This window comes from Nicotiana sylvestris, chromosome 11 (genome assembly GCF_000393655.2).
Source record: "Nicotiana sylvestris chromosome 11, ASM39365v2, whole genome shotgun sequence".
NCBI classification, from domain to species: Eukaryota; Viridiplantae; Streptophyta; class Magnoliopsida; order Solanales; family Solanaceae; genus Nicotiana; species Nicotiana sylvestris.
The window spans coordinates 117027605-117042307 of NC_091067.1; the positions used below are offsets into that span (position 1 = coordinate 117027605).

Below are 14703 nucleotides of genomic sequence, written 5' to 3' on the forward strand. Positions count from 1 at the left end.
GTAGCCACTTTTAGCCCTGTAATTGAAAAATAGATATTGCCATGAAGTTTCACCTGTGAAATTTTAAATTCTGCTATTAGGGGTGTACAAAGGAAACCGACTAACCGCACCAACCCGATAATCTGAGTCAAATCGAGAAAAAAAAACCCGACTATAGATTGGTTTGATTTGGTTTAGTGTTGGAAAAAAAACCGACCATAATTGGTTTGGTTTGGTTTGGTGTTAACTAAAGAAAGTCAAACCGAAACCAAACCAACCCGACATTACATATATAGAAATTTTAGATATATTTAATATATAAATATACTTGTTGTGATGTAATTTATAAATATTTCTTAAAAGATTTCATAATTTTATTTTTTAAGATATTATTTCAAGGTTGGACTTAGAACTTTTGAATGTTCCAATAAGTTTTATAGTCATTAACATTAGTAAATTAAATAGTGCTAACTAGGGGTGTACATAGGTCGGGTTGGTTTGGATTTTACAATTACCAAACCAAACCAATTGTGTCGGATTATTAAATCTAAAGACCAAATCAAACCAATAAAACTTGGGTTTTTCACTCTCAGTTTTTCTCGGGTTTTCGGGTTATTCGGATTTTTTCAGATTTTTTTCCGGTAAAATCTTCGTAGAACAAAACATATAAATTATGTTCAAAATATTTCTTTAGTCCTAATAAGATACAAATATATAATGTATTTTCCAAGAAAATAATACAAAATATGAGATATGTCATGGCATTATCCTAAAATATTCAATAATAAAATTATTAATATAAATATTGCTAATTAAAAAACCATAATAAAAATACATGACTAATAAGGGAGTATTAAATACATGATTAAACGCTAAAGAAAAAATAAAAATAGGTTATATATTTATCTAAATTATTGCAAAATAAAAAATAGATATTCAATACATTCTCGTTCGTAGTATTGAATTAAATAAATTTTATCCTCCGTCGGAGTGCTACTGAGTAGTTGAATCACTTGGCCCTGCCAAAATAAAATATGGATCACTTGCAAATATTTCGGTAGCTCAATTTGGATTATTGCATAATTTAAGGGACCATTTCCAAAATGTGGGCTAAGCTAATGTGTGGCAATATTGATCTTCAAAACAGTCCAAAAATCCATTCTCAAAGTCAAAGGAATAAAGATAAGGGCCACTTGACTGTTACTGATTTTATTACTTGAAAACTCAGTTAAATAGGAGTAATTATTTTTCTATGGTACTAGTGAATAGATGAACGTATCAGGTGAATGTAGACTCAAAACGGGTAGTCTTTGACTTTTTTTTTTTTTATAACCGTGATGTCCGGATCCATGCCTAAATAGGACAGCATTGCCTGAAGGATAAAGTAAACTGTCATGCGAAACCTCTACAAAGAAATGCTAGGAATATATAGTTAAGCTGTAGGTCAATGTTTAACAATTAGTGAACCATTAGTTTAGTAAATTCAATTGCCAGCTTAGCTGACTTAGAATTTGTCTCCAACAATTCTTGTGGCAAATCATGGGTTGTCCTCAGTTTAGTCAAAATTTAAGCAAGCGTTTGGACAATATTTGGTCAAATTTTTATTAAAGAGATATTTGAAGTTAAAGTTGAAAAATAGTAGTAGTATGTATTTCCCTACTTTTGTAATGATTATTATTTACTATATTTATATTAAGGACAGATGGTGAAGAAAGGCTTGTACGTAAGTCAAATAAGAGAGGAATTAGACATTAAAACATTATTTTCCAAGGAGAATAAAAAAGTGGAAATGGAAGAAGAGCAGAATTGAAAACCAGAAAAACATGTCCAGAGAAAATGGAAGAATAGATTACACATCAGCTAGCTAACTAAACACCCTAGGCTCCCTTCCTATCATCTCCACCGTTTCTATACAACAACAGCAAAACCAAGAATCCTCTTCTCATCACATGAACCATCTCCCATTATCATTTTCCATCTCCCTTCTCCCTCTATCTAATCAAAATTAGTACATTTAAAGGTAAGAATAATAAAAAAGCGCCTGATTGCCAGATATTACAACACTGATGGATTGTGAAAGTAATTAAAAGCATCTACCTGTCTTGAACGACACTTAGATACAACTTGATACGTTCAGGAGTTCTGGAAACTTCTTGCTCGTGGGAGACGAAAAATGAGGATTAACTCTAAACCAAAAGGATCAGCCTAGTGTACATGTCAGTCATGGCGAGCAATGGTTGACTGCTCGCTCTTAACACGTGCAGACGAAGATCATAGCCTGTTCATCATTGTAAATTACATGGTCTGCCTGTTGCAGGTATTGAAGCTGCTTGGTGAAATGAATGCACCATCGTTATGTCATTATTACCGATGGCATTAGAAGATTCTGCTCCACCTTTAGATGTTTGCTCCAAGAGGCGAACAAGTGAGATGAATATATCCATCCTAGTCACGTCTCTGTTTGCCTGTATTTAAACATCAAACATTTAGGTTGAGCTAAAGATGACAAAAGTGCAATCGCTATTGTTCTAATGCAAGAAACAACTGCCGCCCAGATCCTGATAAGTAGATATATACCTCTACGGCGAACCTTGCCCATATTTTGTCATTCCTCGTTTCCATAACCCCTTTTAAGATTGTCAAGCCCAATCCTCTTATTATGTCGGCTATTTCCAGAAACAGACCTCGTTCTTCACAAAGCATCTGCAGAAAACAACAAATTCAGTATCCCTAACAATAATGACATCTAGTCTGTTGCTAGAACCATAAACGAGTTTAAAGAAGAGCAACATCTGGTAAGTTAACATATATTCTAACCTCTACAAGCATTTGACGAGGTTGATTCAGATCCTCAACTATTATAGGGCAGACCATAGACTGTGAACCAACTTCATATGCCCATGTTGCTCCTCCTTCAGAATTATCTTTTAAAAGCAGTCCTCCTTCCTTGCTGATTATCTGCAGGTTCACGACACAAAGGGAAAGTAGTAAGTAATTCTAAAGTAGTTTCAGGCTTCTTGTATCACTTGCTAAAATATCATTCTAACATTTTGTAAAGACCAATAAAAATGTATCAAAATGTCAAGTAAGAAACTTATGCTAAGACTAGTTATGCTATGACATTCCTTTGAAAAGGGGATCACAAAAATGTTAAATGGTTATGAGCGAACCTTTGACTCTCCAGTCTGCTTTAATTTGTCAGCATGCTTGGTTACACTCTGCAAGAAAAGCATGTGCTTGATCGTGCGTTCCAGTAGTGCATCAATGCTACACTGAAATCATAAAATCCAAAAAGGGAGAAACATTTATAAGATAAATTATTCATCCTACAGAATAGGGAAGAAATATATATAATAATGAAAATACATTAAAGGAAATGGTAAAGAGTTCAAAACTAGGTATTACCTTTGCCCCATTTGGAACAATTTCTCGCAATTCTTTCACACGATCTTGGATCATTTGCCGGTCTTTAGGCCTTGGTCTAGGATTCTCTCCTGGTTTAAGCCTTTTGCGGCCGGTTTTGCTCGTCTCATCAGGCTTCTTAGAATATCCAGTAGAAACACTGCTAGTTGGCTTTGTATCATGACCCTGTTCCACCCATGAACTAATTTGTGACCCATAAATTGAACTACTCTGCGAATAGGCTCCTGTGTTTTCATTAGAGCACTCAGATCTAAATGAACGAGAAACCATTGCTCCTGATTTTGCAAGAGTCTTGGGCTGACCAAATACCTCTCCTTGAATTTGACTAGAGAAACCTGCTTGGCCGTAGGAAGATGCAGCATTTGGAGCAGAGGAGCTACTCAAATTCGTTATTGTTGTCCGACAAGAAACATCGTCATCCAAATTCTGCTTGGCCGAAGGCTTGGATGCTATGGAATCCAAAAGACGCTCAAAACCAGCCGCAGAAAATGCTCCACTATTGGATTTTCCTTGATTGACTGTCGAAGAAGCAACATACTGACTAATTATGGAAGTAGAAGTAGAGTTATTCTTAATCCGATCCTTTGTGTCCGCGTCTGGTCGTTTACTTTGATAACTATTCCTTTCATTAAGTAGTTTATTTTTTAAATCAGCACCCAGAACATCAAAGAGGTCATCCCCCGAGTGACCTTGGACACAGGAATCTTCATATTTGTTATTTTCAAGGAAAGCACTCTGCTCCAGGTATTCATGTTTTTCACCATAAACCTCTTGCATGTACTTGCTTGAACACGTGTGCTCATTCTGTGTTAACATAATACTGAGTGCTTGAAACAAATCGTTTTCTACTATTCTGTTACTCTCATCCCACATAAATTGTGAACTCTGACCATCAGAAGTATGATTGGTAATCACATCGTTCCCAACATAAGACGAATGCCCATTTCCAGTAGATTTTGTGCAAGAGTTGATTTTGCCAAAATCATGGCTACCAGCATTTGAAGTGATCCCCTGTTCAAACAACCTTAAGCTGCCACTATCTACAGTTAATGAATCAATAGAAGATTGCTGATGAAAGGGAGACCTCGGAATGTGCAAAGAAGATTGTTGACTCGTCCATATGTTGGAATTTGGAGAAATTACCTCTGCTTTAATTGCATTATTTATTAGGTGGCAATTAGGAGACAGGTTTGCTTTCACCTCTGGAACAATATTGTGAAACTGATGATCATGAGAATCAACAAAACTTTGGGTCATATTGGGGGCTCGAAATGTTGCATCAGTAGACATGATTCTGTTCTGAACTTGTGAAGCCAGAGAGGAAGTTTGACCAACGAAACTGTCAGTCTGACTTAAGTTATTCTGATAACTGCAGCTAGCAATAACTGGAGCAGAGATCATCGATTTGGCTCTCCCATAAGAATCTAGAGAAACTGGTGCAGTGTTAACTGCAGGATCTTTCATTGCATTTTCATCGGATAACAAGACACCGGGAACACATCCTAGTTGACTTATCAGCATCCTCGCATCCTCCACAAAACCCATATTCTCCATTATCTGAGGCAGCAAAAATGACCATTTCACTTGACATAATTTATGATAGTGAAATTGAAAAACAAAAGTTTAATCAATCAGTTAGCCTAAATCCCAAACTAGTTGGGATGATTAATCCCCTTTATATTCTGCTATTCATTCCCCGATTCATCAACATAAGTTATCTTTTAACGCAACAACTAAGGGATCTAGCTTGAGAACAAATTGTTGTATGCAATGATGGTAGATATAATTTGAGTACCTTGGTACCCAAGTCTATTTTTCTCCAAGTAAGATTTTAAAATGGGAAAGAAAAATGAAGGACTTACATGTGAGCATGATCCAAATTGGACAACACCGTGAGGAAGAATAGGAACAACTGCAATTGTCTGCATATCAGTAACATAAAGAATCAGTGAGCCGCAAAAGAAATACACACAGCATTTGCGTTAATTCAAACAGATCATACCTTGATGCCAGCATTAAATTGTTGAGTCAGCTCTTTCAGTACCTAAAAGAAACACATCGTATGGATACACCAGTAAGTATCAGTTAATGCATCCAGAAGATACAATGAGACACAAATAACATTACATCGTTGCATAAAAAAGATAACCTAATTTAAGTTTGTCGTTAACCTTACAGAAAAAAACCAAAAAAAGCATTGTATCTAAGTTTGACAGAATTAAGTTGAATTGTGAAATATTAACTTTTTACCACACAAGTGATTATGGGCAAGGGACAGCTATTCAAATACTAATTGCAATGGAGAAAGTAAAGATCGTGTATAATATGTAATACAGGCCACATATCTCTTTCTTGGGAGAAAACTTAACCACAGCAAGCTAGGGATTATCTCAATATGTACCTCTGGTGGATGAGCTACTCTACTAAAACCATCTGAATGAAACCACTGATGATTCCCAGTAACTGCAGCCCGACCAACTAGTCTGAGAAAAAAATTATGGATATCAAAGACATGGTAAAAGTAAACGAACTCTTTGCCGATACTAATTTTAAAAAAGAAAGAATCAATAAAACTGAATTCAAAAATTATTACCCTTCTCCTACTAGGTTGAATTGACTTTCCGTCATCATTTTGTTTACGAGTAAATGCACTCTCTCCCCTGCTTGATTCATAAGCTGAGAATTACAAACACCCCAATCTTGGAATGATAGTTCAGGATTCTCAAGCCCAGAAATTCCATGAACTTCAGAGAAGGTTAAGGGTTGATAATAGGATTCTTCCCAAATTAAAAGCCTGCCAATTCAGTAAAAGAAAAAAATGTTAAAGAATCATTTGAAAAAACTTTAGTAAAAGGGTAAACAAAATACCAGCAGATAAGTCAAGATTCAGTGTCATTAAAATAGAAAGTGACAGTCCTGTAAGTTCCTATTTGCAACATTACTGGAGAAGTGTATATATAAAAATAAAGAAGAAGAGACAAGAAATTGGAGAATAACAAACATAAAGAATCCAACAAGAATGAGGAAACATGTAATGAGTATGTTTGTATACAGGAAATCATAACAGTAGAAAGGGTTTCAGCAAATTAAAACAAATCACTTTCATTTATTTTTTTTCATTTCATTCCACAAAGATTCTTCAAGACAAAATGGACTAAAACAACCACAACATTCCAAAAGCAGAAAATGACATTTTCCAGATTACAAAGCCAAAAGCAGAAAATGAAACAATATTCTGTAAATCCATAGCATGTAAAGTAATACCATAATAAACAATAGTGTGTAGCACAGTATTATGATACACATTACAAAGCTCTAAGTTTGCTTGGTCAAAGAAAGGAACTGAGCAACAATAGAATCAGTGAAACTCAGTTTACAGTATTTCAGCAGCTCAAGTGCTGAACAACAAAAGGACCATCAGACTTTACACTTTTTCAGTTTCTTACTTTCATTTGCCCTCCATTTTCTCGGCAAAGTGAAAATAATTGTCAGCACAAAATCCAAAACAACAAGGAAAATGAAAAGATGAAAAAGATATTCCACAAAATAAACAAAAAAAAACAAATACATTTTTCTCCATTTACCCAACCAAAAATATAATTCACATAAATCTGAACTCAACACACAAGCCAAGATTTTTTTTAATTTTTTTTTAGCAGGAGGATTTCCTTGCTCTACTTTCATTTTGTTTCCCTTTTTAAAAATAAAAATAAAAAAGTAATTTAAAAAAAGCCCTACCCAACATGAAAAAGATAAAAAAGAAAAAATTCCATTAAGTCTGAACTCAACCCACAAAGCCAAGTTCACATTTTTTCAGCTTTTTTTTTGTCTTTTGAGAAAGAAAATCAAAAGAAATAAAAAAAATAAAAAAGCTAAATCCTCATGAAAAAACTAACAAAAATTTCACAAAAAAGAAATGAAATCAACTCACAAGCCAAGATCATTTTTTCCACTACCATGAAAAAAATGTCATTTAAAAAAAATCCACGTGGAAATAAAATCTCAACTCAACCCACAAGCCAATATTACAAATTTCTACATTCATTTTAATTTTTTGCTTTTGAAAAAAGGAAAAAAAAAAGAATTTGATTCATAGAAATAAGAAAACTCACTTGGTATTCTGGCAACCGATCTTCCAAAAAACAGCATAAGACCATTGGTTTACTCCACAAAGTGTCTTCAAAACCTCTTTCAACAAATACCCCATTTCCACTAATTTTTGTGTGTGAATATCTCAAACAGAGAAAAAAAAACACTTGTTTGTGTTTCTCTTTTCTTTTCTTGTTTTTTCAGCAAAAAATTATAGATTAAATGAACTAACTTCCTCTGCAAGAGCCACGCCCAGCTTGTTTAGTTCTTAATCCACCACTTCTTTTTCTCACAGGATCCAAATTTTGTACTATTATGTCCCTGCAACCCATTCTATGGGTTGAGAAAAAAAGTGAAAGTGAAAAACAGAGAGTATTTTTTTAGCCAAAAATGGAGAAGAAAACCCTTTGGAGAAAACTACACTATACCACAAGCTTTAAGCTCACAGCTAACAACAACTACAATTTTCTCCATTTCTAACAAAAAACTTGGACAAATATATGAATGTTAAGTATTGAAAGGAAGTTAAAGATCAGAGCTTTGATGAGTGTTCTTGGTTTCTTGGTTCTTTGGGTAGTAAAAATAGAATCTTTTGGTGTTTTAATGTGTACTCACTGTGTGTATTGTGTGATTTAGTGGGCAAAGAGGAATGGTTATTTTTTGAGGGGGCTGTCGTTGTGTTTGCAGTGTTTTGCTCTGTGATTCATCAGAAGAAGAAGCAGAGGGAAGGAGGAGAAGGGTAAAAATAGGTGGTAGGGAGTGTGCTAAAATACGCTTATGTCTGGTGGGGTTTTGCTAAAATACGCAAATGATTACTCCCCTTCTTATTTTATGTGATATATACATTTTAAAGGTTGAAAAAAGACTTTTAACATTTACGATTTAAAATTAGCAGTATTTATTTATGTAGATATAAAAAAAAATATTATAATAAAAAATTTGAAATTATACTATTTCGAAATATAAAATTTTTTAGTTTGGGACAAACTAAGCTCCCGTTTTGCCATACACCTTGGTAACCTTTTTTCAATTTTTTTTTTTGAAAACATTGTTTGTTCATAGTTTAGTGATCTATATTTAAAAAAATTCTGAAATTATTTTTCAAGTTCCCAAAATCTAGTTTAGGATAATTTTTTGGTGAAACTTTTTCTCCCACTCACAAAAGTTCAATTTTTTTCAAATAAAATGCATGCCCAAATATAATTTTAAAAAAAGGTACATTAATAAATTGGAATAGAACAAGTAATTAATAAAAGAATTTGTAGTTTAATTTTTATTTTTGCTTTTTTATTTGACAAAAATAGGCTTAGGAATAGTAGAGAATTACGGGGTTTTTGCCACTGTGGGAGTTTCTTGTCGGCTTTCTGGTCTCTTTCCAATTCTGGGGAGGCTCAGTGCTTTTGTGTTTTGTGCATTGGGACTACACAAAAGAATCTTGGTATTTGCTTTTTCTTAGAAATGCAAAAAACAAAATACATAATCTTCAAATTAATAAATGAAATCTTAGGACCAGCCATTAATTTGCGAAGTTTGTTGATAAAATTAATTTAAGTTGTACTAGTAAACTAAAATTATTTGGAATTTGATATTATAATTTATTTAATTTATATTTAAATAAGATTTATAGTCAGAATTATATAGGGATAGATTTTCATGTTTTTAAATGAAATAATTTTCGTACTATTATGAATATGGACTATTGATAATTTATTTTATGTATAAAAATTTGTAGAGAAGTGTGAAAGAACGGTAAAGAGATCTATAATAAAATCATTCATCTTCAAAGTTTAATAGAATATAAATTATTTAGAAGGGGTCGATAGATTTATTTGGAGAAAAGTTTTTTAGGACACGAGTTCAACGGAAAACTAAAGTAATAAGATACATTAATCATATGACAGGAGTATAATAAACAACTTTAAAGAGATAGATCCACAATATTTATTACGAGAATGACTATGAAAAATATTCAGTTGTTAAAGTGAAGTTAAAGATGCTATTAATAGCCTATTTCGCCCAACTTCTAAAATCAGTTTATTTTTAGAAGTGTTTTTCTTTAAAAAAGTGTTTTTGATAATAAATAGTTTGTGTTTGACTAATTAATTTTAAAAGTATTTTTAAGTAATAATTAGTGTTTGGCGAAGCTTTTAAAAATTGCTTCTAAGTGTATTTTTCTCAAAAGTGATTCTCAAAAAAGTATTTTTGAAAAAAAGTTACTTTTGTCTACTTCTCAAAAACTGTTTATATTTCTCAATCAAAACGCTTTTTTCCTTCTAAAACTTGGCCAAACACCTCATTTTTTTAAGAAAAACTCTTTTGGCCCCAGAAAAAACTTGGTCAAACGGACTATAATACTAACTAGTATTAGTACCCGCACGATGTGCAGATAATATTATGATCCTACTAAATTCTATAAATTAAAAAGAACAAATTATATGAATAATTATTGACATAAACTTAAATATTATAACTCCATATATAGTCGGTGATACAAACAAATAAAAATACAATATGATTCAAAAATAAATACTCCTTCCCTTACAATTTACATAAAATATTTTTCTTATTAGTTTGTTCCAAAAGAATGACATACTTTTGTATTTGAAAATAATTTAGCTTTAAATTTTTTATTTTACCCATTTTACATATAATGAAAAGTTCTTACACTCATACAAATATCATGGCCCCACAAAACTGTTAGAACCATAAGTTTCAAAAGTCTTCTTTTTTGTTTTTAAATTTCGTGTCAAGTCAAACTATTTCATCTATATTGAAACTGATTGAAGTCATACTATATAGAGTAATAACTAATAAAAATATATTTAGAAATATCTTAATTTAAATTATAAAATATATTATATTATTATCTCGATATAATAACTTCTCTCATCAACATCAACTTCTACCAACTTAAAATTACACAATGACAAATTAATATATATATATATATATATACATGATAATTTATTAACAACCATTATATTCTAACTTTTGGGAGTTACCAACTTATAAAATTGTTGGATCGTAATTTGCTCAATAATTTTGCTAATTACCTCAATTTTAACCACACAATTAAAGTCACTTTATTTTTAACAATTTAAATGATACCTTTGGAATATAGTTAAGATTAATATATTATAATTAAATAAATATTAATTCACTTTAAATATTTTTCTTCTACCATGCACATGTACTAAAAAAAAGATGAGTTCTTAGATGTAATTCTTAATTAAATGAATCTTACCTTATGATTTTTGTAATTCACTTTATTTTGTGTAAATATTAATCCCAAATCTATATAAGAATTTAAATTATATTTAAAATTTTCTAATTTGTTTCTCGGAAGTATGTCAATTGTTTATATTTTTTTAGTTTTGTCTATTATAACAGTTTTAAATACGTTTATCTTATTTATATAGTATGATTTAGCTCATTATTATTTTTAAAAGTTTATCATTATTATTTTAAAAATTCTCTCTTCTCAAAGATCAAATAAGTCTTATCATTATGTAAACATCTACTACTTAAATTATTTAGTTATATATTTTTTTCTTCTTTTTCTGATTCCTTGTTCATATTATTGCATTACCCAACTTAGAGGTATTTATATTATTGCCCACAACTCCCATTGATAGATGAATTTAGTTTTTTTTTTCTTGTAATAACATTATATTCACTATTTTTTATTCTACTGCTCAAATTAATATTTAAATTTATCAAAAATATTTTTGAGTAACATTTATTTATTATCTTTATTTGATATTTTAGCGGATTGGAGTACTACATACTCGTAGTATGTAGTGATAATACCTCCATATTTATCTTTATAATGAGTTAAGATAGGGGTGTTATTTTTATCTTTCAATTCAATTTTTTTTTTGTGGTATGACCCTTATTAATTTAGATAAGGTAGTTGGTTATATCATTATAAGACTATTATTCTTTCTCTCCATTCAGATTCAAAATAATCTTATTTACTATCTTTCCATTTAAATTAAAAAAATTATGTTTTAATTTTAAATTAAATTAAATATTATTATAAATATTATCCTAAGTTGTCAAATAACTTTATAGTAGTGTAATACTGCCCACTTAACTTAGCCACAATGCAAATTATTCCTTTAATATGTATAATATATATAAATATAAATACAGATTGATTTCAACATTGAGTTTACTGATTGGTGAAGAAAATACTCTATCACCTAAGCAAATTTTCCTTTATTAATCACAATATAAGTTGATGCTTCAATTTATATTTTTTGTCTTCTGTTATCACTACTAAATACTAATATAATATAAATCTTAATTTCATATTTGGTATACTTAAATTTATTGAATTAACGTCTTAGGCACACGGAGAAGTGAACATTATTGATCACCTAAGGTAGTTACGAAAGTTAAGTTTTGATCCAATAACTCAGTAATTATGAATATGGGTTCGAACCTAGATTTTTTTAGTCTTATTTCTAGTAACAAACACGTTTTTTGTTTTTTTTTTTATTGTTTCTGTTGTTAACTCAAATTTCAAAAAACTTTTTCTCATTATTTAGAACAATTCGCCTCACTCGTTGAGCCTCTTGTTTGAATTGGAACATTTATGTGTTGATTAGCTTTCCTAATTAATTAATCAATCAATTCAATTTTAACTTTCTTTCCATTCATATTCAAAAGAATCTTATTTGCTATCTTTCAAATTAAATTAAAGAAATATTATCTTTCAATTAAATTAAATACTATAATAAATATTGTCCTAAATTGCCAAGTGGCTTTATATTAGCTTACCACTTGGCTTAACCACAATGCAAACTTTCTTGCTTTAATATATATATATATAGAGAGAGAGAGAGAGAGATTAATGACTCCATAGACTCAGAAATAGGAAAATGAGATTAATAGTACTCCATCTTATTTCATTTTTATGCAATAATATTAGTGAAAACATCATAAATAGCCTGATTTATAATTGCTAATTGAAAATTAGTCACAATTTCAAACATAAATAAAGTTTAGCCACTTTTTTATGTAAAAATAAAATCTAAACAAAAATGCCCTTAATGATTTAAAAAAATTTCAACATGGTATGCTGGAGTTCGAATTTTATACGTATGAGATTCTAGCCTAATGTTGCTGGAATTTCATAATGTGTTGAAGTTCTAACATAATATGCTGAAATTTATACGTAGGAGCTCCATCTAGCATATTATGCTGAAACTTTCTGTGTTTCAGCAAGGGTATTTTTGTCCAAATTTATCTCCACATAAAATAGTGATTATTTTTGAATAACTTTGCAAATGTTGACTATTTTTAAATTACCAATTAGGAAACTGGTTAGCCTATGTTATTTTGACATATTATTACTATGACACATTTTTTAATTCAAAAATAATTTAATTTTAAAATTTTTATTTAATCCTTAATAATATATTTTTATAGTCACAAAATCTCATAGCATATTTAAGGCTACAAATTTAAAAATATTTATTTTTCTATAAAACTCTGTCCCAATTAAATTACTTCACATAAATTGAAAGTGATACATTAACTTTGTGTATGTATTCAAATTACCTCACTAAAATCATTCAAGTTATATTGTCTTAGTTTATGCTCAATAATCCAATAGTAATAACCTACAATCTGATATTCTTCTTAATTGCAATTTATATAGAGTATTCTACATTTTATTTTCTTACATTTAGCTTATTCAGTATTTAACTTCTACATGTGTAATAAAATCTAATTCCGAAAATTATGTAACTCTTTCTAATGTCTTATCCGAAACAATATTTTGGTCTAATTTCCATAGAATATCTTATTATACATGAAAGCGGCAAAAACTTTTACGTACCACATAATCATATTGTATAAAGTCTAATCTTTTTCCTAAACAAGAAAAGTAAAATCTTGATTTTCTTTTAACTTTTTATTCTTTTAGGTATTTCGTTAAAAAATTGTTGTTAAAGGTACTTCTTTATTTTATTTTTTATTTATTTTGGTGGAAAGAGGTGGATTATTTGTAAAGCAACCTACTTTTCAGTGGGGGCAATGTATCTTGGGACCTCTAAGTTTTGTACTTTGTCTCTTTTTATTTATTTATTTATTTATTTTTCCAAACTCTTTTTTCTTTTTTAATGGAAAGGTCAGAGGAGTTATTCAGAGATTGTAGTCAGCAAAGGGTGTTTCTCGTAGTGGGTATTGCTGTCAGGATGACGGTATTCCGTATTTACCCCTCGCGTTGACTACTTTTTCACCTATTGCCACTGATCATGACGCCAATTCTCTGTCACTATTAGTAGTATAATTTTTTGCTGAATTTCTTGTTTTAAATTACTTTTTTTTTTACTAAATTATTTTAAGGGTAAAACAGAAATTACAGATGAAATAAAGAAATGAAAAAGTGGGCTAAAACAAAATTGAACAGTAAGAAAATGAGATTACATCTGCATTTAAAGAAAATATATCAAGATCCTCCTCTTTTAAATCTGTTAGTACGTCACAAATTCTTATGAATTTATGTAACACTACAAAGGACATATTACAAACAGTTGGTAAATAACACTATTTCTTTAGTTAACTTATCGAACGTGAATTTAAATTCGTAAGGCCAGTAAATTTTGAACATCCGATACTTCTAGCTAAATATCGATTGCGAATATTGGACACAATAGATATTCTCTATTATCTATTGAATAAATTATTGAAAATTTGAGACAGAAGAAAACAAGGGTCTAACTAATTAGAACCGATGTAAGAATATTGGTCTAGAGATGCACTTTTTATCAGTTTTTAATATTGAAGTCAACAGAATTTATTTTATTTTGTACTGATGATATACTGACTATGGTATTAATTCAATATATCCGGAGAAATAATGGAAGTTAATAATTATTTAAAACATTGATTTGGTAGATTTGCAATCTATCACATTAAATAATTTTGGTATTGACTATAGCATAAGCATGCTTGTGCCACTATAATACTATTCAAAGGTTTAGGTAAGAAGTTGTATTTCTCTACGTATTGCAAAATAATTGTTTATGTGGGAAGTTGTCCTTCTATACGTACAAAAAAAAATTGAAGTTTACTGAGGAACAGTAATCCTATTTTTAATTATTTACTAAGCAAATCATGGTTACCTAACAATGAAGAAAAATATAGTGCCTAGCTACTTAGAAGTAATAATTATGTTTTTGTAAGTGTGAGATACATTAG

General features: G+C 30.3%; 1 protein-coding gene across 2 annotated transcripts; it reads right to left on the reverse strand.

Moving 5' to 3' along the window:
• Window positions 1-1763: 1763 nt before the first annotated feature.
• Window positions 1764-8253, reverse strand: LOC104212474 (transcription factor LHW). Of its 2 annotated transcripts, XR_011403646.1 has the most exons (11): window positions 7515-8253; window positions 5996-6196; window positions 5804-5885; window positions 5405-5446; window positions 5265-5324; window positions 3385-4959; window positions 3150-3251; window positions 2797-2937; window positions 2557-2682; window positions 2077-2444; window positions 1764-1974 (listed from the first exon to the last, which is right to left on the reverse strand). XR_011403646.1 is itself a non-coding variant. In XM_009761751.2 (10 exons), exons 1-10 carry the CDS (start codon window positions 7607-7609, stop codon window positions 2265-2267), a joined length of 2604 nt encoding a protein of 867 aa, XP_009760053.1. In that variant the 5' UTR covers window positions 7610-8253; the 3' UTR covers window positions 1764-2264. The 2 variants fall into 2 exon arrangements, 1 of the variants encoding a protein (XP_009760053.1); XM_009761751.2 differs by having other exon boundaries at window positions 1764-2444.
• Between the last annotated feature and the right edge of the window lie 6450 nt (window positions 8254-14703).

What these genes read in the sequence shown, in the direction of transcription:
- LOC104212474 (XM_009761751.2), bottom strand. Translation starts at nt 7,609, where the DNA reads ATGGGGTATTTGTTGAAAGAGGTTTTGAAGACACTTTGTGGAGTAAAC. An exon ending in ATCGGTTGCCAGAATACCAA is followed by an intron (nt 6,197 to 7,514) that starts GTGAGTTTTCTT and finishes CTGAATTGGCAG; the next exon opens with GCTTTTAATTTGGGAAGAAT. An exon ending in GGGCAAGGTTCGCCGTAGAG is followed by an intron (nt 2,445 to 2,556) that starts GTATATATCTAC and finishes GTTTAAATACAG; the next exon opens with GCAAACAGAGACGTGACTAG.